Genomic DNA, 26422 nt, shown 5'->3' on the forward strand with positions numbered 1-26422 from the left:
TAACAGTCATATGCTGCATTCAACACAGCAATAAACCAAAACAATGTGCAATGTAAATACTATGTACTTAGACCATTCAGCAAAGAAAGAATCAACATAATCATAGTGGTTTAAATGTTTTCCAAACTATGAAGATTGTAACAGAAGATGCCTTACAGGCTGCATCATGGCATGTGCAGCAAATTTACATGACTGATGTTTATTTCCAACTTCTAACGTGGCCATTATTTTCAGATCTATTTTAGAACAGAAAGATGAATTTGACCAAAGGCAGGACCTGTCAAACCCTTCAAATACATTGTATTTTCTTCACCGTCACAGACATTTTCTTGTCCTCATCTGTGAAGCTGTCTTGTGAAAAATACCTGTTTAAGCTCCAAGGTATATTTAAGGAAAAGATTAATTCAAGCAGTGTTACGAGGAGCCAAAGCAAAGGGGATAGAATGGTCATATTGAGCCAAATTGTAAATGGAGGCAATCCATGACAAATAGGCAGAAGCAGCAATTTAAAGTTAAGGGAGTTACATTAAACTTGTGTCAAACACTGGTTTGGCCACAGCTAGAGTGTTGTGTACAGTTCTGGGTGCTGCACTTTGGGAAAGATGTGAAAGCATTAGAGAGGATGTAGAAAACATTTATCCCAGGGATGAGGAACTTCAGTTGTTTAGATAGACTGGAGAAGTTGGTACTGTTCTCCTTAGAGAAGGTTAAGAGTAGATTTGATAGCAAAATTTAAAATTTGGGTGGTCTGGAAGAGTATGTATGAAAACAATGTTCCCATTAGTGCAAGGTTAGAGAACAAACAGATTTAAAAGGTGATGAGCAAAAGAAGTAATAACATGACAAAACATTTTATCACACAGCGAGTAATTAGGATCAGGAACGCACTGACAGTCTGGTAGAGGCAGGTTCAATCAAGGCATTCAAGAGGGAATTACACCATTGTCTGGGAAGAAAGAACATGGAAGGTTACGGGGAGAAGTCAAGTGAGTGGCACGAGGTAAATTGCTCATAAATAGCTAACACAAACACAACGGGCCAAATTGCCGCCTCCTGCACTTCTGTGAAGTTGGTTGCATAACAGCCAGTACTAGCAAGTTATAAGGAACCAATTGATTTCATCTGCAGAAGTGGAAATCCAAAAAAAAAAGCTAGTAACTTGACTGAAAAATGTAGTTCATTCAACAGCATATACTGTATATCCTTTGAATTGGTTAAATTTATGAAAAACAATGAAAACACAATCAGAAAAAAACTAAAAAAGACTTTGAAAATCTTTAATTTAATTGCACCACACATATTAGTATCCAACAGAAATACAATGTTTTAAAACTTTGTTCAGAAAGAGACAAGTCTTTCTACACAAAAAAAAATCCTTGGTTCATAAACTGCCCACAGATAAGAAAATGGGTGTCCTTCACCCAGCCTTTGCTTATACTGCTCTGAAACTGGCTGCTGTTGGACATACAAGAACACCTCGGACAAACCCTCCTGCTACTGTCCCATACTTTGAATATGGCAAAATAGTTGGTCTCTGTTCAGCAACTTTCTTCAGTGATGTGGTTGAACTGGGGATTGTAGGTCAAAACTCATGTCCTCTATATGGAACATCTGTGTCCCTCTTTAGCAAGCAGAACAAATCAGTGTTAATTTAATCTGCCAGGAGACAGTGCACACATCTGTAGGAAAACATTCTACCTTCCAGTCTCCCAAATTTCATCCCCAACCTCCTCCAAATCAAACATTATAATTTAGTAACAGTGAATAAAGAACCAATACGTTTGAGTCACAACCACAGATGGGACTTGCTTAAAACAGGGTACTTAGCAAACTGACCAGAATTATTCTGAATGCTTAAAACCACTAGATTGTCCTTCTTAAAGAATCTTGCCATCTAAAAAGGAATAGTTTATATTTCACACTATAAAAATGCTTACAGATCAACATTTAAAAAGTAAACTGATAACAAATGTAGTTATACACAGCACGGAGAAAACTTATGTTTAATTTTCTCACAAATGTGATTTTAAAAAAACTTACACAATATCAATCAAGCAAGATACAGAAGTAAACTGGAAATTTAGGTTATTCTGGAGGTTCTTATCAGTGGGAAAGTTTAACTTTGAGAAATGGTATTACATGTCATACCCAAAAAGAAAAACACACCTAAAGACACAGTTCACTTGGCTCTATTCAGAAACAGTGTGAATTCATTCATTCTGGTCCTATTTTAATCCTAACAATAAGTGACAACACTGCTGTACATTCTTTGTCATATAATCTATATTTACATACAGTGGACGTCAATTGTCATCTTCAGATTTTCAATAAATCAGAACTTCTTTTCATGAACACCAGTATGCACACGAACAAGTTATCAGCATTAAAATTGAGGAAAACATGCTTAATGGACCACTTTCAAAAGTTGCACTAGAAGTCCTATTTTGAACATCTGTGAATTTAAGACCTGCCGACTGCAGTTAGACAATCTTGGCACTGCACTTTACGCTGAAAAATCCCAGGGACTCAGAATAGTAAAGGGTTTACTGTATTTTGAGACTAAAATTTGTAAAAATTCATATTTCCCATGTTGCAGACCCAAACTTCTCAGTGTTGGTTTTGGCTTCTTAATCCTTCCTTGAGTGCATTTTCTACATGGCTCCCCAGTTGATAGTAATGTAACCGTTATGTAAATAGAAATTCTCATGTCTAATTTTAGCAAGTTAGAAATCTGTAATAGAATCAAAATATTGAAAACATCTGAAAACAAAAAAAAACTTGCAACAAGTTAAAATTTACTTGAAGCTAATAACTATACAGAAAATTTGGGAAACTGCAGTTTTTCTTAAACAAATTGGATGCAGGGCACAGGTTCATTTTCAGAATGCCATCTCTCCAATTGGGAGTACCATACTTTGCTTTGCACCTCCCTCAGATCGTCCAACCTATCATGCAGTAGAGGAAGTCATTGACATACCAATGTTGTCATTTGTTAAAGTGAAGAATCAAATGGGCACAATAATGTACTACTCATACAACTTCAAGTAGAAAAAAACTGCCAATATTTCACACATTGTATTCTATGTTATTTACTACAGTACACTTTTATACCCTATGTATAATTGTAAGCCTTCCCCCCCCCCCCCACCTTCCTCTGTCACTTTTCTACTCTCCTCCTCCTCACCCAATGGAATTGACACCATGCTGAAGTATCATTCAACAAGGTGTCCGCTGGAACCTCATCCAAGTGGTTATCGTTCGGCTGAGTCTAGATACTGGAAGTCAGCAGGATATTCAACCAAGGGAAGGAAACATTACACTGGGCCAGATTCTGTCCCAGATTCTCTCCTCGTTCAACATCACAAATATTTTTAGTAGGGGTAGTTTGACATTACCATTCAACATACATTTACAATATGGATGACTAAAAAATATTTTAGTCATGTCATATACGTGTGCATATATAGCTACCTTCTATATATAGTAAGTTGTGGCTCTGTATGAATGTAGATGTTTCCTATTCTCTCTGATTGACTTTGCAGTTTTGTTACTACTGAATTGAAAACAAAAAGCAGTTGTACTGTTGTATACATTGGTGATGCACCCTTGAAACCCTGATTAACAATGCAATTAGGTAAGTTTCTTGACGAGATGCAGAAATGGCACAGCGATCTACAAGTTTTGAACCTAGAACTTCGAAAAATCACATGACAAAGATGACAATCCACAAACCTTTTCTTCACATCATCTGGTACAATGCTACTTTCAGCTATTAGTTAGTGAACACCCAGCTTCCACGCTTCAGGCATTAAGTATATGTTTGTTACATACAGTTTAGTTTGCCTCACCAACTTAAATCGTAGTACTGCAGCACTTTATAATCATTTTCATATCCTAAGAGGTTACAGTGGATATGTTTGTGATGAGAATGCTCATTTAGTTTTCTTTTTGCACTACAGAAGGTGTTTTATCTTCGGAGGGCTTGTACACTTTTGAAGGGAAAAGAAATGACAAGAGCAAAAAAAATGCTTTGGCCAGGAACTCTTTGTACAAAAACATAAAGGAAACATGGAACTTGATGACTTTTAAAAAAAAAGATACAATTTTAATTACCAAAAGTAATTTCAACTAAATGCACATGTATCACCAAAAATTAACCCTCCAAGTGCTTTGAAACGGGATGGGTATAGAATGTCTATAAGCAAATATCAGAGAGATTTAAAACTAACCAAGTAAGCAATTTATTTATTTGTTTCTGATAACCTCAACTGTAATTCTAAATAAAGGAAAAATAGAACATTTGTGGCATACGATTGCTGGTAGAAAAAATAAAAATTATCAGTAATTAAAAAAGTGAATTTCATAAATTGTTGGAGAAGGGAAGAACAGGTAGTTTGCAATTTATATTACATTAAATTATGTGCTTTGATAAAGACTGTCAATTCATTACTAATCTTAGAGCACACTTTTTTTGTTTAGTTTATGTAGAGTGAGTCTTACCATCAGTACCCCAGGAAATAAAAAAAACAATTTTGTTGCTTCACAAAGCTCAATGTATTTTGAACTTTGAGAGCTCAAAGCTAAGGAACTGTGAACAAGAAAACACAAGATAACTTAACGATCAGCAGTAGCTGGGAGGCATTAACCCAAGTTGCTTCAGTGATCGTATTTCAAATGTGTGCATGTTATGTTAGCCCCCTCTTGCTTCCAGATTCCCTGATGCTGCATTTAAGAGAGCCATTTTTGATTTTAAGTCCCTAACCCCCACCACTCCCCAAAAACGTTCGAGTAAAAAGTCCCATTTATATTACAGGGCAAAATATCTAGCAGAAGACAGTTATTCACCCGTCTTCATACCCTCCAATTACTGTCCTGACCACAATTAAAGCAGGATTTATTTTGGTGGTGGGGAGGGAGGGGAAACAAAATGATTTGTTTTTATTGCTGTAAAACAAAAACTCTGGATTTAAAGGTGATTTAAAAACAAGTAACTGCAGAACAGGCACAATCTTTTTTAACACAAGCGTTGTGTTTTTTTTAAACCGACTTTTTTGTGAAATTAAACCAATTTTACAGAAACAGACAGAGCAACCATAGTGCAGGCAAAACTATTCCAAGTGCAGCAGCAGGAGAGCTCAAGTTGGTCTGGGCATTGCAATGCGTTGTCAAAAACTTTGCTTTCATTAGTACCAGAGTTTACAGGGTGAGCAAACAAAAGCAAGACTTCTGCTGACACCAAGTTTTCAAAGCATTCAAAAACAAGGGTTCTGTTGGATTTTTTTTTTGAACATTTGCGACATACATAGTGGCAAACTGAAGGGTGGTTTAACTTCAGTATGCTACTATTGCTGAGGTACAATTCTGTACAGGCAGTTTGCCAGTGAGTTCATAAGCCCGCACCATTTGAGGCAGGAGTAAAAAGCATCCTCATTTCATAGTTTCGGCAAAGGGTTGCTGATGGTGAGACTCCCTCTTTAAGAATCATATTTAAACTCAATTTTCACAATTTCCCTGGGAAGCAACAATGGGAAAATATTAATTTTTCATAAAATCTTCAAACCTCAACTCTCTTCTGCACGACAGAGGAACCTCATACTTTGGGATGCATTTGGGTAACTGACCATTTGAGTGGTGGTATAACTCATGGCAATTCCTGGCAGTGATTGTGTAACTGCCACAGGTGTAGAGATAGCAAGTGGTGCCATTGAAACTGGTGAAGTCATCCCCTGGACATAGGGTGCAGAGATAGAAGCGCTAAGACAAGGAGGACTTTGGGATGTGGCTTCAGAACATAATGCATTATGAGCTCGAGCTTGCGCTATCAACTCTTGATGAGAAATGGGTTGTGATCTCAGTGTCTGGTTGCTCAGGGTGGTGTGAGTCTTTACTATGCTACGGTTATAATTGGTAACAGTGTGCAAAGCTGGGTGTTGTGTTGGGTCAGCCCCAGTGTTCAGGATCCCCAACTTCACCTGCTTGCGCAGATCTGCATTTTGTTCCAGAAGGACCTCATTAGTCAGCATTAAGCTTGACACCTGCTTTTTGAGTTCTTCATTGCGCTTTCTGAGCATATGGTTTTCCTCCTCCAAAAAACTGAGTTCACCTGGGCGCAGACTGGGAGTGCTGTAATCAAATACTTCAAAACGCAGGCCCTCCACCCTTCTCCTTTTCGGATGCTGGTCGTAATCACATCTCTCTGTCTCATAGAGGTCATCCAAACGGTCATATCTACAAATCTCAGGAGAAAGTTCTCTATCTTGTGACGACACTCTTTCTACACTTTTTTTATCATTGTCATCACGTTTCAAATGCTGGAATTTACATTTGGATCCTCTTCGACATTTGCCCTTTAGAAAGTCACGACAAAATGGGATCTCCTTTGTAATAAGAGGAAGATTAGAGGGTGAAAGCCCAAAGGTCACAGCCACTGTCTGTTGCAAGTGAGCAGGAAGCTTTCCTGTTTTATTGTAATAATTCTCTTCCCCCTTCGTCCCGTGAATGAATGTGCAGTTCTCACGGGTACATTTACTATTCTGAAAGTACTGACAAAAGATTGACTCATGCCGCATGTCACCCACATTGTAGGCCTCAACATTGTCCGGATGAAAGTACCTGCAATTCTTACCACGGTTGCAGACATTGCGCAGAAAGTCACGGCAAACATTCCGCTTGCTCTTGCTCACCTCATATTTGCTATTATTGACTAAATTATCAGCGTCATCACTTAGATCAGTGTGGTTGGTGACCTCAATATCATCTGGGTGAAAATACCTGCAATTCTTACCACGATTGCAGAGATTGCGCAGAAAGTCTCTGCAAATGTTCTGTTTGCTTTTGCCAGCCTCATCATTGCCAATATTCACTAAATTATCAGTGTCATTCCTTACATCAGTGAGGTCAGAAGCCTCAATGTCATCTGGGTGGATATACCTGCAATTCTTACCACGATTGCAGAGATTGCGCAGAAAGTCTCGGCAAATGTTCTGTTTGCTTTTACCAGCCTCGTCACTGGCAATGTTGACTAAATTATCAGTTTCGTTCCTTATTTCGGCAAGGTCGGAGGCCTCAATATCATCTGGGTGGAAGTACCTGCAATTCTTACCACGGTTGCAGACATTGCGCAGAAAGTCTCGGCAAACATTCCGTTTGCTCTTGCCAGCCTCATATTTGCCGCTGTTGACTAAATTATCAGTGTCGTTCTCGGACATGATTCCAGATTATTTCTGCGCTACTCAGCCAAGGCTCTCAATAAACAACTGCAAAAGAAAAAGAAGCCAGTTCTTTTACAATGAACAAGAGATTAATCTACAAAAGTAACTGTGGTTAATCCTTTTCTCACAAAACATTGTAGTTGTACCTATATTGTTGATTTTTTTAAAACATTAGGAGATGGCAGAAGTTTGATAACAAAATGGAGAAGCAGTTTTATTTTGATCAGGAATTTACTATAGTAATGATGGCAAAATTGTCAGCTTTGCCATCATTTCCTTCTGTAACTGACAGCATTGTCTGAAATTCACATGTACAAAGGATAACATGGAAATTGAGAAGTTGCTATCAGTGATTTTGCATTCCTCCTCTGAAAGAACCATTTGTCTTTTCTCACTTTTAAAATGATAGGTATTAACGATTTACAGGTGCGTTTCTTTTCTTGATTATGTCAGTGGTACAACAAAATAAGTAATAATCGCTAATAAGATAATTATTTTAAAAATGAATTCTTATTGCAATTATACTATAGGGATTTTGAAATAGAGACGTACAATCAGCAGTGGAAACAAACTACTGAAGAAACGTAAAGAACAGAGAAAATGAAATGGTGGTGATTAAGCTCACCAGAGCAGAGTTCAGTCTACCCACAATTATACATTATTGTAGCAAATACTATGTAAAGGAATATTGCAAACCCAACCTTTCACTTTCCACATGAAATTCCATAAGAGCTTACGTCTAATCTACTGTATAAAATTCTGACAGCTAATCATTTCAGACTTGGTCCTCAAATTCTAGATTTAAGAAAACAAAAACAAACCACTTTTAACACTTAACACCACAGCTACGAAGATAAACGTTTAACTTAAGTAGTAGGATGAGAATATCTCAGATGATTAAATGCATTCCTAAATTGCAAACTAGCATATTGCATATACACACAATCATGGCATGTTGAAATTTATATTCATTAAAGGGTCCGCGAGGAAATACTATTGATGGAATTTTATAGATGAACATACATGCTACAGTTTCTAATTCATAAAAGCTAATTTATGAAAACGCAACTGAAAATTTAATGCAAGCAATGTCGAATTAAGATAAAGTGTCAACTTAAGATTCAAAAGATTCAAAAATTAAACAAAATACAAACAACTCAATTTTCTTCAATATATTTAATATATAGTCAACTTCATTGCAAGCTGCTATTGAAATAAAGGCTGGATTCTAATCCCATAATCCATATTACATTTACACATCAACTCTGACTTCAATCTACCTCCTTCACACTCTTTAATGAGGCAGTAAAACATAGTTCCTTCAATTTTTGCAAAATATTTCCTTCTTTCTAGAATCAAAATAATGGACACTTTTTGTCTTTGATAATCGGGGGGGGGGGGGAATGCTTTATTTGTTAAAAAAATGTTTTTACCTCACTCCTTCTGATTTCACATCTCCTTTATTGCTAAACTTGTTCCCAAGAATCAATTCCTCTTTCATGTCAAAAACCTTTTCATCCCTATTCCCATCCTTCAGCACCTCTTAACACTTTACATCTACCAGAAACTTGAGTACTGTTCCCACAATCTGAGAGGTGGGAAAGGGGATGACTTTTCTGACATTGTTCCAATTTCTAGGCACAAGGCAAAAACATCTTCCTGTCAGTTAGCCAACTGTCTTCACCCCATCATCCTTTTAACAACCACAAATCTTAATGTTTATTAATATAGACCTTCTCTGAATTTTCTTTTGTTTTTCCAAAGCTCCAAACATGCAGTCTTCCTACATCTTTATTATTATTAATGCAAAGTTTATAACCCTGAATAATTAGATGTTTGTTTTTGATTGGCATACACTTGATGGGCCAAAGGACCTTTTTCTGTCTTGTCTATCTTTCATGACTTGAAGCTCCTTGCTCTAATTAATTATTTCCAAGGACTTAGCCATAGATATGTACAGTACAGACCCTTTGGTCCAACTCGTCCATGCCGACTAGATATCCTAAATTAATCTAGTCCCATTTGCCAGCACTTAGCCCATATCCCTCTAAACCCTTCCTATTCATATACCCATCCAGATGCCTTTTACATGTTGCAATAGTACCAGCCGCCACCACCACTTCTGGCAGCTCATTCCATACACGCACCACCATCTGCTTCAAAATGTTGCCCCTTGGGTCCCTTTTATATCTTTCCCCTCTCACCCTAAATCTATGCCATCTAATTCTGGACACCCCAACCCCAGGGAAAAGACTTTGTCTATTTACACCATCCATGTCCCTAATGATTTTATAAACCTCTATAAGGCCACCCCTCAGCCTCCGACCCTCCAGGGAAAACAGCCCCAGCCTATTCAACCTATAGGTTAAATCCTCCAACCCTGGCAACATCCTTGTAACTTTTTTCTGAACCCTTTCAAGTTTCACAACATCCTTCCAGTAGGAAGGAGACCAGCATTGCACGCAATATTCCATTCAAAAGTATTAATTTTTTATCTTTCATTCTTTGATCCAATTATTACATGCGGGTTAACCTCAGCTTTTCCAATTTCTGTGGTGTCCCATTTAAGGAGACTTAGTGGCCAAGTTCTTAACGTTAGAAAATGATCTTGATTTGCACGTTTTATTTGCATTCAAGAATATGGGTCTGATAGCAGCACGTCATTGAAGATAGGAAGTAGTGAATAGCTTTTATTTTAATTTATGCTACCATAGCACAAAGTGACAATTATCTAAAACACAAACTGATTTAGTTGCAAAGATATATATATAACTTATCGGTTTAATGCCTCAAAAGTTCATACAAGAACGCCTCAATTATCTGTCAAATTGCTTCAAAATCAGTTTATCAAACTTTTTTTTGAAAGAAAAAAGGTCCCAAATAATGAATACAGGTATTGAGTAAAGGAACAGCATGGCTTCCTGCACTGAATACATTTGCCAAGATAATGTTGACAAGTGCCATCAGGCAAAGTTACAAAGGCTGCACTTTTGGGAGTTCCAATCTTTCAGTTCAGCTCCAAAATTTCTGGTCCAGTTTTTTTGATATCTGAATGAATTTTAATGTTATTATGAAAGACAGGAAGGACATAACTTTACTATGTTTTCACCCCCAAGAACTACAGATGGGACAGTATTTTGTACTCCATCTATGTCCTCAGGATTACTGTTTCTTTAAATATAACATAGTGATTCAGTCCAGTCAAACAGCATAACAATCAAATCATTCTGCCCATCACTACCAACTGAGTACACAAATGGAAGTTATGATGTCGTACTGAGGAATCAGACAGGATAATATAGTCCCAGGTTCATCCACAATTTGCATTAATTCTTTTTAAAATCAACCAGGGCAGCAGTGGAGGAATAAAATAAACATACCTCGATAATTCAAATTAAACTAAAAGCAAGAGTTCTAACCTGACCACTATTAAAAAAAGTGTACACATGAATATGCAGCAAAGACAGGATTAAGCTTGGCAATGTGTTTCTACCATTGAATAGTTATCAATACCACCTCAGGATGAGTCATTATCTTTAGGTGCAAGGGGATATAACTGGGCACGACAGAAGGAAAAACAGGATTTTTAGAATCATCTCTAAGAATTTTCACACTATAGGGTGCAAGTCAACAATAACTACAAATAGGACGAGTTGTAAAGTTATCTGACATCCAAAGGAGAAAAATGAAAAATTTACCCTCCCTCATACCTTTGATTGATCAACTAAAAAACTTACTGCTTTCTCCTGCTCTTGCTCTTGAATGGCAAAACATAGAGCGATCTACAAAGAATAATAATATTTGGAAATAATTTTCAGTAATTGTCATTTTTAAAAACAAAAATCACATAATTAGAGTTTTTGTTTTAAAAAGATTCCAATGGTTTAGTAGACAAATGTACTAACTGTGTGGCAATAAAGCACGTTTCAGTTTCAATCATTATTTTATTCAAACTGGATTGGAGAATCCATGTCAATGAAGTATAAAACGACAGGGGGGGGGGGGGGGGGGAAGCTTAGGTAGCATGTCGATATTCTAGACTCAGATTTAAAAACAAAGATTGGTGTATTTCTCGCCACTTGGAAAAAAATGCCAGAAATTGAGCAGTCTTAATACTGTACAGGTCATGTTACCCACAAGAAAAATCGTTTCTGCATGAAGCCAACGGGATGAAGCGGTTTCAAATAATATTTCAACGATAAATTTGAACCAAAATTCTTTTGTGTCCCATACTTGAAAACGGTGTTTTCGGTATCCTTTAGATGCTCTTGCCTTAGATTTTCATTTAGATTGTTTTGTGTTCAATCAATCAATTCCTTGCTTTCATGCCAGTTATAACATAATAATATTACTGGACACGAATTCCTTCATTCCGAAGAACAAATCCGTTCTTAGGCCTACCGGAATTCTGACAGAAACTCGCACGAAATCGCACTGTTGACAGCTCTGGTGGCGGAAAGTTCTCGAACTTGCTACGAGGCTTCATTACACTCTAGGCCTCAACGGATTTACTCAAAATGATGCAACTGTCGGCGTATAAATAGAAGTAGGGAACTTTTTTAAAAAAAAAGTAACTACAGAAATAAATAATTACACTCAACCAATCCCGGAATAAGACCGATATATAAAAATAGAAAGAAACAGGGCCACATTTACCTACACGGTGTAAGCCTTTTTTTATCCTCTAAGTCCTCCAAGCACAACGAATATGGACTCGGGTCCTCCGAGACAAGAGCACCCGTTGAAGACGCTATTGAAACCAGTCTACAGCCATTGTTTAATGAACAGTAACCGCTCAGCAAACGTTTCCCATCTTATCACAAACTTTCCTTTTTGTTCTTTCTTCCCCGACTTCGATATTTCCTTAAAACGTTTAAGATATTTAACTTTTTTCAGTTCTGAACAAAGGTCTTTGACCTGAAACGTGAATTCTCTATCTACAGACACTGCCAGAACTCTCAGAATCACTATGAAGCTGAAGGAGGCCATTCGGCCCATCCTGCCGCCACCACCACATTGCCACGCAGTGCACTTCATAGCATAACTAACTCGCTGTGTCAAAAAAATCACATCGCCCTTGCTTTATTTGCATATCACTTTAAATCTATGCCATCGTTCTTTTTCTCTATGAGCAGGAACAGCTTCTCCCTATCCACTCTGTCTCCGCCCCGTCATAATTTTTAAACTGCAAGGGGAACAGTACCAACGTTTCCAATCCATCCTCATAACTCACCTACAGATTTACACTCAGTGCCACGTACATATTTTCGACATTTCTGTTCAGTAGTACTGCATCACAATTCCATTTCATCTTTCACCTCTTACTTTTCAACAATGGCTTTTTTTCCTTTTAAGTGTGAGGGTATCATAAGCTTTAACAACTGATGGATACTGACACCCTTCTGGATTCTTCTCTTTCCATTTCTTTGACTCCATCCCTCCTTCCAGATTTCCAGAAGGCATTTAATAAAGGGCCATGTAAAACATTATTGTAGAAAAGGGCTGAAAAATGTGTTGCTGGAAAAGCGGAGCAGGTCAGGCAGCATCCAAGGAGCAGGAGAATTGACGTTTCGGGCATAAGCCCTGAAGAAGGGCTTATGCCCGAAACGTCGATTCTCCTGTTCCTTGGATGCTGCCTGACCTGCTGCATTTTTCCAGCAACACATTTTTCAGCTCTGATCTCCAGCATCTGCAGTCCTCACTTTCTCAATTATTGTAGAAAATACAAGCTCATGATTGTGGTGTAAAATTCCAAGCAGTGGAATGTGGTGAAACGGTTAAAAATTATGTCCCAATACATGTGTGAATCTAACCGGAATGGAGGTGTTGCTTAGTCCCGTGTGAATCTTCTTATCTGTATGTAACCAGAATGGAATGTGTTTTTTAGCCTTGCTCTGCTGTTCACATGATCTGGAAAAGAATAAAAAGCTGGAAAAGTCTCCAGTTCGGTGAGTCTGCTCCGGGGTTACGTTTAACCGCCGAGCGTGGGTTGTTGGCAACCGCTCTACAAGAACTGACGGCTCCCAGTTTTTGTAACATGTAGAGTGAGCATAAACCAGACCCGTTGTGCGACACTGCGGGGAATAAAATGCCCATATTCTAGCAGTCTCGCCTCTTGGTCGTTTGTTCTGTGTCAGACTACTCTCCTACGAACCTGACCTTGAGAATTTTTTAAAACATTTGGCGTAGTCGGCAGGATCAATCGCAATTGAGGAGAGATTTTGATACAGAACAATGTTTTGGAAAACGACTAAGAAACCAGAAGAACAAACTGTGGAGGTCCCGACCGTCCCGGGATGGCATGGATGTGGGCATGTACGTGGCAGTTTGTTTGAGAAAGGATCCCAGTCCTGCCGAAGAACCCCTTGCCTGGGGTACAGCGGAGGATGTGGGCATGTCCAAAAGGCTGAAGCGGAGTTAACAGAATTGAATGGGATTGAACTGAACTGAACTGAGTGGAACTGAAGTGAATCAAATTGAACGGAACAAAATGGAACTGAGCTAAATTGAATTGAAATGGACGGAACTGAATTGAACACAATTGAATTGAACTGAACAGACCTGAACTGAGCTGAATTGAACTACACTGAATTGACTGAACTGAAATTAACTGAAACGAATTGCATAATGTAACACATGTATTGGGCCAAGCAGTGGAATGTGGTGTAAAATTCCAAGCAGTGGAATGTGGTGAAACGGTTAAAAATTATGTCCCAATACATGTGTGAATCTAACCGGAATGGAGGTGTTGCTTAGTCCCGTGTGAATCTTCTTATCTGTATGTAACCAGAATGGAATGTGTTTTTTAGCCTTGCTCTGCTGTTCACATGAATGTTTATATCTGGAAAAGAATAAAAAGCTGGAAAAGTCTCCAGTTCGGTGAGTCTGCTCCGGGGTTACGTTTAACCGCCGAGCGTGGGTTGTTGGCAACCGCTCTACGAGAACTGCCGGCTCCCAGTTTTTGTAACATGTAGAGTGAGCATAAACCAGACCCGTTGTGCGACACTGCGGGGAATAAAATGCCCATATTCTAGCAGTCTCGCCTCTTGGTCGTTTGTTCTGTGTCAGACTACTCTCCTACGAACCTGACCTTGAGAATTTTTTAAAACATTTGGCGTAGTCGAGCAGGGTCAATCGCAATTGAGGAGAGATTTTGATACAGAACAATGTTTTGGAAAACGACTAAGAAACCAGAAGAACAAACTGTGGAGGTCCCGACCGTCCCGGGATGGCATGGATGTGGGCATGTACGTGGCAGTTTGTTTGAGAAAGGATCCCAGTCCTGCCGAAGAACCCCTTGCCTGGGGTACAGCGGAGGATGTGGGCATGTCCAAAAGGCTGAAGCGGAGTTAACAGAATTGAATGGGATTGAACTGAACTGAACTGAGTGGAACTGAAGTGAATCAAATTGAACGGAACAAAATGGAACTGAGCTAAATTGAATTGAAATGGACGGAACTGAATTGAACACAATTGAATTGAACTGAACAGACCTGAACTGAGCTGAATTGAACTACACTGAATTGACTGAACTGAAATTAACTGAAACGAATTGCATAATGTAACACATGTATTGGGCCAAGCAGTGGAATGTGGTGTAAAATTCCAAGCAGTGGAATGTGGTGAAACGGTTAAAAATTATGTCCCAATACATGTGTGAATCTAACCGGAATGGAGGTGTTGCTTAGTCCCGTGTGAATCTTCTTATCTGTATGTAACCAGAATGGAATGTGTTTTTTAGCCTTGCTCTGCTGTTCACATGAATGTTTATATCTGGAAAAGAATAAAAAGCTGGAAAAGTCTCCAGTTCGGTGAGTCTGCTCCGGGGTTACGTTTAACCGCCGAGCGTGGGTTGTTGGCAACCGCTCTACGAGAACTGCCGGCTCCCAGTTTTTGTAACATGTAGAGTGAGCATAAACCAGACCCGTTGTGCGACACTGCGGGGAATAAAATGCCCATATTCTAGCAGTCTCGCCTCTTGGTCGTTTGTTCTGTGTCAGACTACTCTCCTACGAACCTGACCTTGAGAATTTTTTAAAACAATGATGTAGGTGGTAATAATATTGGCATTGACTGAAAATTGGCTAACTGAATGGAAACAGTGTAGGCATAAATGGTTAATTTCTGATTGGCAAGATGTTCCAGCATCTGCAGTCATTGTTTTTACCTCGTAATGGATGGTGTGTTACAAGGATCAGTGTTGAGGCCTCAATCTTTTACAATGTATATAAATAAGGGTTTGATTGCTAAATTTGCTAATGACAAAGGTAGGTTGCAAAGTAAGAGCACATAAAGAAGTGACAAAGGGGTATAGAGAGGTTAAATGAGGGGGAATAGATCTGGCAAATGGATATTAATGTAGAAAAACATGAAATTGTCCATTTTGGCTGGAAGAATTAAGCATGTTGTTTAAACAGTGAGAAATTGCAGAACTCTGAGATGTAGACAGATCTGAGTGTCCTCGTGCATGAGTTGCAAGAGGTTCATGTGCACATACATTAAGTAACTAGGAAAGCTAATAGAATGTGACTGTTTATTGCGAGGGGAATGGAATACAAAAGTAGGACAATTATGCTTCAATTACAAGGGCGTTGGTGAAACCACATAGAATCGTAGAGATATACAGCACGGAAACAGACCCTTCGGTCCAACTTGTCCATGCCGACCAGAATTCCCACCCCAATATAGTCCATGATTTCCCATAATTTGCAGTACCTTTGTCATATGTGCACTCTTCTTATCTGGTACATTCTCCTTCCTTCCACCTTGGTGCCTAGACATTAGGAGAAAATTTCATGCAAAATCACAGGCCCCTCATCCAATTCTACTGGTATCACACATTTGCAATTGAACTTGTTGAAGCTTGGTGGCCCTTGGTGAACATTTTTAAAGTTCTCCAAAAGGTTACCTCAGCTCTCCAAAGAACTCTCGTAAATTTGTATCTATTCCTCAAATTCATAAATCTCATGAGTCATGTTACACAAAACATTTTCAATGAAAATTAGTTCTGAGTAAAAGCAACAGTCTCTTAATCTATGGACATGCAAAATTCCACTGCTCCTGCTCAGTGAAAATGGTAGTTGCCAGATATCAGGCCAGGATTTCTGGATTGAGGACTCTGTCACCATTTTGTTAAAGGTCCATAGTTCTTCCATCTCGATCACAAATCACAGTCTCATTTTGATTTGAGAAGAATATTCACCTTATGCCTAAATTCATTGAGGAAGGAATTGAATTGTCTTTTGTCTCGTTTGAGAAAATTGCTTCAAAGTTACAATGCCATAAAAAATCTTTGACAATTTTATTACAGTTGGAAGACATATTTATATTTCAGGATTATGTAGAAAAATTGGAAAATATGAAACAATTTGGACATTTTATTTAGATTAAATCCAGGAATGAGAGTAACAACCTAATGTGTGCTGTAAGTCGTTGCTGTTTATCGAAAAATGATTTTAAAGAAAATAGCCAAGCAAAGCTTTCAAGGAATTCAGAGGTATATTGTCTAATAATTTAGACAGTCTGGCTTTGAAGTGACTAAGGGGTCTCTATACTAGTGGTTGTCTAATAAACCTTTCTTTTAGGAAATCAAATCCCACTGAGAAGGCTGTAAAGTTTCTAAATAAAGAGGCAGTAAAATTTGCTTGCAAACCCACAGAGAAGCTAGAGAAATAAGAAATGTGATTACTGAACAAACACTAATTACAATGAGGAGGCCAGAAGGACTGAAATGACAGAGTTTTCTCAGAATATTGAATGAGTCAGAAACAAAACCAGAAATTGTTGGAAAAACTCAAAGTCTGGCAGCATAGATGGAGAGAAAGCAGAGCCAACACCTCGCATCTAGTTCTTCTCTTCTCTTGCATAACAGCAATAGAGTTCCCTTGACACTCACCCCACCATACCATCATCCACATCCAAAGATCGTTACAGATAAAAATGATTCGACCAACTCCAACAGTTTGCCACCACCATAAACATATTCTCATCATCTCCATTGTCAGCCTTCTGTAGGGAACAATCCTTCCAGGACATCCTGGTCCACTCCTCCTCCATTTCTACACATCTGAAATATTGTGTAAAGTCTTGTTGCTTTATTTAAGGAATGGTGTAAATTGTTAGATATTGTTCAGAGATCATTTACTGGACTAATACTGGAATAGGTATGTTGTCTTCTGAGGAGATGTTGGACAGGCTAGACTTTTACCTGCTGGCATTTGAAAGTAAGAGATGATTTGATTGAAACATTTAAGATCCTGAGATATCTTGACAGGGTGCATGTAGAAAGAATGTTTTCTCTTGTGAGACATGCTAAAACTAGAGGTTACTGTCACTGGAAACCAACTGCTATGTGTGGATCAACAGTGGTAAGCGAGAGTCAGGATGCAAACATAGTTATCTGTAACTGCAAATTATAGTCTGAGCTGTATAAAAATAAATTTTATTTATATTTTCGATTGCGATCTGAAATGGGAAAACAATTGTTTTAAAAACCAAAGATAGTTGAAGGATTGCCGCACTTTTTAAAAGCCAATAACCTGACACTCATTGAAGTACTGTTTGTACTTCAACTGCTTGGTTTGCAGATGAGTTGGAGCTAAATGGTGTGTTTGAAATGTAGAATGAAGTATAAAAGTAGGGAGGTTTTGCTAAAATTATGCAAGACACTAGTCAGACAACAACTGGAATACTGTGAACAGTTTTGGGACCCTTCTCTGAAGAAAAATACACTGGCATTGGAGGCAGTCCAGAGGAAGTTCACTAAATTGATCCTGGATGTGGAAGGATATTCTTGAGGAGAGGTTGCAGAGGTTGGGCCTGTACTCATTGGAATGTAGAAGAATGAAAGCTGACCTTATTGAAACATACAAGATTCTTAGGAGACCTGACAGGGTAGATGCAGGGTAGATTTACCTTGTGGGAGAGTCTAGGATCAGTGGGCATAATGTCAAAATAAGGGATTGCAGATTTAAGACAGATGAGGTGGAATTTCTTCTTTCAGAGGATAGTGCATCTTTGGAATTTTTTATCACAGAGGGCTGTCGAGGTTGAGTTGTTAAGTATTTTCAAGGCTAAGATAAACAGACTTTTAACCTGTAAGGGAATCAAGGGTTATGGGGATTTGGTAGGAAAATGGACTTGAGGATTATCAGATCTCACTGCATGGCAGAGCAAACTTGATGGGCTGAATGGCCTTCTGCTCATACACCTTATGGTCTTGTGCATGGAACTTTGGTTGGCCAAGTGTAGTTGATTGATCTGTGAGCTAGTGTCTCGTTATCAATAACAAAGGCCTGCCAACATCTACATTGATTGGTTCCCAGATTTCTGAACAGTGTGTGGGGATGAATGTTTTAGCAGAATCGCTGGGCCTCTGGAGGAACAGAGGCTGTTTTTCTTCTGTAGTAAAAAGCACTTGGGTCTGAAGGCAGCCAGTTTATTTTCTTTTTTTTTATCCAGAAGTGCTCTTAAACATAACAATTTTTTTTCCCATCACCAAGTTACCCATGATATTTTTTCACCTGTTAATGTCCACCAGTAAATCATCCGCGTTCTCCTAATGATTAAGTTACATGCAAAGCCCATTAAGGGAAACATGATGTGGAGATGCCGGTGTTGGACTTGGCTGGACAAAGTTAAAATTCACACGTCACCAGGTTATAGTCCAACAGGTTTATTTGAAAGTACAAGCATTTGGAGCGCTGCTCCTTCATCAGGCAGCTAGTGGGGCAGGTACATAGGACACAGAATTTATTAATAAAAGCTCAAAGTGTCATACGACTGATGCAATGCGATAGGATTTACATATTAATCAATAAAAACCTGCATCCCCATTCTAAGTGATTCAATACTTAACAGCCATCCAGGTTTGTCGAGTACATTGCATCAGTTGTATGACACTTTGATCTTTTACTTATAAATTCTGTGTCCTATGTACCTGCTCCACTAGCTACCTGACAAAGGAGCAGCACTCCAAAACCTTGTACATTAAGGGAAATGCAGACCATCAGAATTGAGGGAGAGGTAAGGAGAGGGAAAGGGGACTAAATCAAGTTGGAGTTGGAAGGTGAGACAGCCAGTTTATTTCCCATTTCCAGTTTCTGTCAGCTGTGACTTTTAATTGATAAGTCAAAGACCTTTATAGGTGGGAACCAGTCACCTTGTGCCTCCTGTAAACAGGTGAAAGTATCTGGAGAAAAAAAGATGAAAAAGCAGTCTTCTGATCAGCACAAGATTCATCTCCACAAGCCTTATGCACAGGGATCACTGAACTGTCTTCCGATTGTTTGCCTCAGCCTATAACATTTATGTTTTTTGTGTGTGGGGGGCGTGGGGGAGGGATGTTAAAGGGGTTACAGTTTTAACTATGAGAGTTATATTTGGACAGTTCATTATTGCTTATCTGTACTTAGAAGAATATTTATTTATTACAAATAAATAGTTATTTAAGTATGGAAACCTGGTCCTGCTTTCTGTCAACCTTTGTCTAAAAGACAGGTAAATTGGGGAATTCTGCGTACTTCTTAAAATCTTTAATTCTAGTGACAACGCCAGGACTAGTGAAGCTTGATTTCTGACATGCTACCCCAGTGAGATGTACCAGCTGTAAAATAAACCTGTACAGACTTTCAAGTAAACGGCACGGTGGCACAGTAGTTAGCACTGCTGCCTAACAGCACCAGAGACTTGGGTTCAATTCCCACCTCAGGCGACTGACTGTGTGGAGTTTGCACATTCTCCCCGTGTCTGCGTGGGTTTCCTTCCACAGGCCAGGTGAATTGGCCATGCTAAATTGCCCGTAGTGTTAGGTGAAGGGGTAAATGTATGGGTGGGTTGTGTTTCGGCGGGTCAGTGTGGACTTGTTGGGTCGAAGGGCCTGTTTCCACACTGTAAGTAATCTAATCTAAATCCATGTGATTTTATCTGTTACTTACCAATAATACAAGAAACACGACATGATCAATGTTGATTTTTCTTAAGAAACAAAAGCAGTGATGCATGCTTGAAAACCACAGAAGGAAATCTTAGACAAGACTTGAAGCTGTGCCAAAGTCACATTTTTTTTCTGGGGTCCCGGTGTAAAAGTCATTACAGGGGATGTGAGCCTGTTGAGGCAGGGTTGGTTCAAAATTGGGCTGTAAAGATACTAACTGCAACAGCGAGACCAAAAATAATTGCATTTAGTCAATCCAACACTCTCAACTATTGTGCCCAGACAGATTCTATGCCAAAGGTAACTTCAAAGATGATGCTGTATTGCACCTCTAAGAAGATACAATTCCATCAATCAACCCTACCAAAAATGCAGTATTCACATACAAGAAAAGCTCAAGCATGAGCTGGACATTATGGGACATAATGACATTATTTGGCTTGTACATCACACTGGTGCAGTTCTATTCAGTGTGTGCTTAAGAAAGATGGAACACTCAGGACATGTTTGGACCCAAGACATCTGAATCTCTTTCGAAAAGGAATGCACGCACAAAATTCCAATGCAAGATGAATTGAATCGCAGGAGCTAAATTCTGCTCTGGTCTGGATACCCAACATGGATGTTGACTATTCAATTGGCCAAAAAATCTCAAAATCGCTACTTTCAGACACCACGTGAAAGACATTGCTTCCAGAGACTACCTTTTGGCCCGTCATTCTAGATCAGTTCTAGCAGTGTATGGATTGAATTGCAGAAAATATTCCTGGATGTATAGGTATTACCAATTTATACTGTTGTGATGGTACAAACAAAAAAAAAACATTGCCAAAATCTGCATTCATTAATGACAGCAGATCGTGGTGAAGAATGTGTCTTCAACAGTAAAAGGTGTCAAGTAAATGCAGGTCAGATCAAACTTTTTGCCTTTATCTAGTTATGTAATGGGATCTGTCCTGACCCAGGCAAAGTCAAAGATATAGGACACACATTTCAAAGATGCTCTACAGGGATTTCTCAGATATTTACAAGTTCCTAGCTCAGAACATATAATACTTTTCCAATAAAGCATTGTCTTTAAGAGAACCCTTAAGGAAATACATACTATATGTATAACATATATGTATGACACTTTGATCTTTTATTTATAAATTCTGTGTCCTATGTCAATGCATGCTTGAATCACTGTAAAACTGGCATTGTCAGTGGAAACCTGTATCCCACAGTGTTATGACGCAAGGATTAAGATAGTCCTGGAAGCCAATGTGTTTCAGAAGGAGCATGCATCCAAATATTTTAATCCAAAGATCTATCACAAGTACAATTCAACAATTCCAACATAGAGTATAAAATGCTTGTTCTATTATTTGGTGTCACAAGATTGCATGGGTATCTGTTTGCGAGAAACTTGTTTGGTACATCACTGTGGAAACTGATCTCAAACTATTGAAACTGATTTGGCGCAAACCACTTCAAGTACACCACCTGGATTACAACGACTCCTGTTAGGTAGTGACAGAAATCAATGGTGCTCTGCCCCTGGTCCCTAACCTGGGCACAGTAACCCTGCCCTAACCTGAGTACAACAGGCCCCCTAGAGCCAAAAACAGAAGTTGCTGGAAAAGATCAGCAGATCTGGCAGTATCTGTGAAGAGAAATCAAAATTAACGTTTCTGGACTGGTGACCCTTCCTCTGAACATGGGCTTACTGTAACCAACAGAGATTATGTTTTGAAGGCAAGTTGGGATAACTCTGCCAAGCCCTTACCTGTCTAAGTTCTCATAGAACAAAGAATATTACAGTGCAGTACAGACCCTTCCGCCCTCGATGTTGCACCAATCTTTGGAACCAATCTGAAGCCCATCTATCCTACACTATTCTATTTTCATCTATATGTTTATCCAATGAGCATTTAAATGCCCTTAAAGTTGGCGAGTCTACTACTGTTACAGGCAGTGCGTTCCAAGCTCCTACCACTCTCTGAGTAAAGAAACTAGCTCTGATATCTATCCTAGATCTATCACCCCTCAATTTAAAGCCATATCCCCTCCTGCCAGCCAACACCATCCGAGGAAATGGGTCTCACTATCCACCCTATCTAACCCTCTGGTTATCTTATTTTTGTCAATTAAGTCATCTCTCAACCTCCTTCTCTCTCACGAAAACAGCCTCAAGTCCCTCAGCCTTTCCTCACAAGACCTTCCCTCCATACCAGGCAATACTCTAGTAATTCTCCTCTGAACCTTTTCCAAAGCTTCCACATCCTTCCTATAATGCGGTTACCCTCATCCAACTGTTTGGTCATCATCTCAAAGAACTCAATAAGGTTTGTGAGGCACATCCTACCCTTCACAAAACCATGTTGACGATCCCTAATCAACTTATTCCTATCTAGATGATTACAAATCTTATCTCTTATAACCTTTTCCAACACTTTACCCACAACCGAAGTAAGGCTCACTGGTCTATAATTACCAGGATTGTCCATACTCCCCTTCTTGAAAAAGGGGTCAACATTTGCTATCCTCCAGTCTTCTGACACTATTCCTGTGGACAATGATGACATAAAGATCAAAGCCTAAGACTTTGCAATCCCCACCCCCAGCTTTCAAGGGAATCCTAGGATAAATCTCATCCGGCCCAGGGGACTTATCTATTTTCACAATTTCCATAATTGTTAACACCTCCTCCTTGCGAATGTCAATCCTGTCTAGTCTAGTAACCTGTATCTCAGTATTCTCCTCAACAACATTGTCATTTTCCAATGTGAAAACTGACAGAAAATATTCATTTAGCGCTTCCTCATCTCATCAGACTCCATGCACAACTTCCCACTACTATCCTTGATTGTCCCTTTCGCTAGTCATTCTTTTATTCCTAATATACCTATAGAAAGCTTTAGGGTATTTCTTGATCCTACCTCAGTTACAGGACAAACACCTTGAAAATCAAGAAAGGCTTTGTGCGTGGGCAATTGTGTCTTACTAAATTAATTGGATTTTTAAAAGAAGTGATTGGTATGTGTATGGAATGAGCTGCCAGAAGAAGTGGTGGAGGCTGGTACAATTGCAACATTTAAAATACATTTGGATGGGTATACGAATAGGAAGGGTTTGGAGGGATATGGGCCGGGTGCTGGCAGGTGGGACTAGATTGAGTTGGGGTATCTGATCGGTATGGACGGGTTGGACCGAAGGATCTGTTTCCATGCTGTACATCTCTAAGACTATGACTCTATGGTGAAGAGGATTAATGAAGGCAGAGCAGTGAACATTGTCTATGCAGACTTCATTAAGGCGTTCGACAAGGTTCACATGGTAGATTGGTTGACAAGAGCTGAAAATGTGTTGCTGGAAAAGCGCAGCAGGTCAGGCAGCATCCAAGGAACAGGAGAATCGACGTTTCGGGCATAAGCCCTTCAGGTTAGATCATGTCAAATACAGGGATAACGAGCCATTTGGATACAAAATTGGCTCAAAGGTAGGAGACAGAGGGTTTTGGTAGAGGGTTGTTTTTCGGACCGGAGGCCTGTGACCAGTAGTTTGCCACAAGGACCAGTGCTGGGTCCACGGCTTTTGTCATTTATATAAATGATTTGGATGTAGATACAAGAGATATGTTTAGTAAGTTTGCAGATGACACCAGAATTGGTGGTGAATGGACAGGTAAAAACAATGACTGCAGATGCTAGAAATCAGATTCTGTATGAGAGTGGTGCTGGAAAAGCACAGCAGTTCAGACAGCATCCAAGGAGCAGTAAAATCAATATATCGGGCAAAAGCCCTTCATCAGGAATACCTGTGTAATGGACAGTGAAGAAGCTACCTCAGAGTACAACGGGACCGTGATCACATGGGCCGAGGAGTGGCAGGTAGAGTTTAATCTAGGTAAATGTGAGGTGTTACATTTTGGTAGGGCAAATCAGGGCAGGACTTATACACTTAATGGTAAGGTCCTTGGGAGTTTTGCCAAACGAAAAGACCTTGGAGTGCAGGATCATAGTTTCTCGAAAGTGGTAGACAGAGTAGTGAAGAAAGCGTTTGGTGTGCTTGCCTTTATTGGTCAGTGCATTGAGTTTGGGAGCTGGGAGGTCATGTTGCAGCTGTATAAATCATTGGTATGGCCACTTTTGGAATACTGCGTTCAATTCTGGTCTCCCTACTGTTGGAAGGATGTTGTGAAACTTGAAAGGGTTCAGAAAAGATTTACAAGGATGTTGCCAGGGTTGGAGGGTTTGAGCTATAGGGAGAGGGTGAATAGGCTGGAGCTATTTTCCCTGGTCTGTTGGTGGCTGAGGGGTGACCTTATCAAGGTTTATAAAATCTTGAGAGGCATGAATCAGGTGAGTAGCCAAGGTCTTTTCCCCAGGGTAGGGGATTCTAAAACTAGATGTCATGGGGTTAAGGTGAGAGGGGAAAGATTTAAAAGGGACCTTAGAAGCAACATTTTCATGTGGTGTGTGTATGGAATGAACTGCCAGAGGAAGTGATGGAGGCTGGTATAATTACAGCATTTCAAAGGCATCTGGATGGGTATACGAATAGGAAGGGTTTTGAGGGATATGGGCCAAATGGGACTAGATTAATTTAGGATATCTAGTTGCATGAACGAGTTGGACTGAAAGGCCGGTTTCTGGCCTAAATATCTCGATGAATCTATGAAGAATGAAGATAGTGCATGATTGACATGCAGATGTGGTACTGTTGAATTTATACATAGGATAGAAGGTCAGAATCATAAATACTACACAGGAACAGAGAAAGCCAAAATATGCAGTGAGCCTAAATGCTACAAAGTCACTACACCAAATAAAGCAACATTGAGGGGAAACAAAAGCCAACTCAGGGAACTGTAAAATACACCAATTGTGCAAAACATACATGCAGAAATCAACCTGGAAATGAAGGTGTGAATGGTCATCAGGACAACAAACAGTGCACTAAATACACACGTGACTTGAACACACCGACAAGTCAAGAACACCTAAGTGCGAATCCAAATCTCCAGAAGGTTATACCATCATAAGATTTGGAAGGATTGTCAAGCCACCAAATATGTCATTTAGACTCTTAACTTTTTTCAATTACTGTTTCTATTTTAATACATTTGCGGCTACCCTAATGTAGATGTACTTTCACTCTGTGAGTAATTTTTATCTTGGGTGGGGGGGGGTGGGTTTAAAAAGTAATGTGTGATTTTTGCTTCAAGACCTGATTTGTTTTAAAGAGCTGGATGTGCTCATGTGCCAAGGACTAGAATAAAATTACATGATTAACTGTTGCCCAGCCAAAAGCAAACTAGAATCAGAATCCATACAATTATCTACAACTGCAGTTACAGTAGTCTTATTGAGATTTTCAAGTAAATGGAATCCATGTGACTTAATCTGCATTGTAGATTAATAATACAACAGCTTCAATCACCACCCTCAACACCCCTTCTCCTTCCAACACAGTATCTTGTGCAAATGCAAGAGATACAAAACTTACCCTTCTCATTGTCCAAGCCTCCTTGCAATCCATCAAAATACCAATTTACGCACTGTATATGTTTTTTTTCTGTTTAGTACTCTGTATTTTCCTTTCTTACTCTCTACTGGGGAGACCAAACCTAGATTGGGTGACTGCTTTGTGGAATATATCCATTCAGGCCAGAAGCATGACCTCAGATTCCAGATTGCCTGTAATTTTCATTCTCCACTGTTCTTCCAGTTTGAACTCTGTCCTTAGCCTCCGACAGTGATCCAATGAAGGTGAATGTAAGCTCGAGGAACAACATGCATCTTTTGATTGGGTACTTTGCAGCCTTTCGGTGTTCAAAAATTTTAACTCATAACTACTGTTTTCATTTTTCTCCAATGTAATTGGGGATTATTCGACTTTCCTATTCACACCTACTGTAAGTCCATCATTTGTTTCCTTACACGCATTTCATTTTTACTTGCACCATCATCCTTTTTTGTCGTTTTTTTGTCGTTTACTCCCGCCTTCCACCTTTCACAGGCTTTTCCTTTTGTGTAAGCCCCCTCCCACTTTTCTTGTCTCTGTACAGGTACTTGTTATTTGCTTAAAACCTGTTACTTCTGAATTCTTCCCCAGTTAAAGGTCACTAACCTGAAACGCTTCTCTCTGATTTTTTTTCGTTTCTCAAAAGATGGTGCAAGACTTGCTGAGTATTTCCTTGTATTGTTTCAGGTTTTCAAATTATTAACATCTATGCTGTTGGGGACTGTTCAATGTTATAGATATTAGAAAATTTATGGGCGAGGGAATTCAG

General features: G+C 39.2%; 3 protein-coding genes across 17 annotated transcripts in view; 1 reads left to right on the top strand and 2 right to left on the bottom strand.

The window, feature by feature from the left end:
- The window catches only part of LOC122543347 (zinc finger CCCH domain-containing protein 10-like), a 141005-nt gene extending 129066 nt beyond the window's left edge, over positions 1 to 11939 (bottom strand). For all 6 annotated transcript variants that reach the window (XM_087985626.1, XM_087985629.1, XM_087985625.1 and 3 more), the window contains exons 1-2: positions 11868 to 11939; positions 10949 to 10993 (exon numbers count right to left, since the gene is read on the bottom strand). The gene's annotated coding sequence lies outside the window, so the exon portion shown is untranslated. The remainder of the gene's footprint in view (positions 1 to 10948; positions 10994 to 11867) is intronic.
- The window catches only part of LOC148134655 (uncharacterized), a 268788-nt gene that overhangs the window by 2276 nt on the left and 240090 nt on the right, over positions 1 to 26422 (top strand). The gene's annotated exons all lie outside the window — the stretch shown is intronic.
- On the bottom strand, positions 1257 to 26364 carry LOC148134656 (zinc finger CCCH domain-containing protein 10-like). Of its 10 annotated transcripts, none has more exons than XM_043681907.2 (3): positions 11872 to 12004; positions 10949 to 10993; positions 1257 to 7256 (listed from the first exon to the last, which is right to left on the bottom strand). In XM_043681907.2, exon 3 carries the CDS (start codon positions 7206 to 7208, stop codon positions 5562 to 5564), a length of 1647 nt encoding a protein of 548 aa, XP_043537842.1. In that variant the 5' UTR covers positions 7209 to 7256; positions 10949 to 10993; positions 11872 to 12004; the 3' UTR covers positions 1257 to 5561. The 10 variants fall into 10 exon arrangements, with proteins under 10 accessions (XP_043537842.1, XP_087841742.1, XP_043537837.1 ...); XM_087985616.1 differs by having other exon boundaries at positions 10922 to 10993; XM_043681902.2 differs by having other exon boundaries at positions 11868 to 11958.

The sequence above is a fragment of the Chiloscyllium plagiosum genome, unplaced genomic scaffold (assembly GCF_037043375.1).
Source record: "Chiloscyllium plagiosum isolate Xiang-an unplaced genomic scaffold, Cpla_swu_hap1 HiC_scaffold_53X, whole genome shotgun sequence".
Lineage (NCBI taxonomy): Eukaryota > Metazoa > Chordata > Chondrichthyes > Orectolobiformes > Hemiscylliidae > Chiloscyllium > Chiloscyllium plagiosum.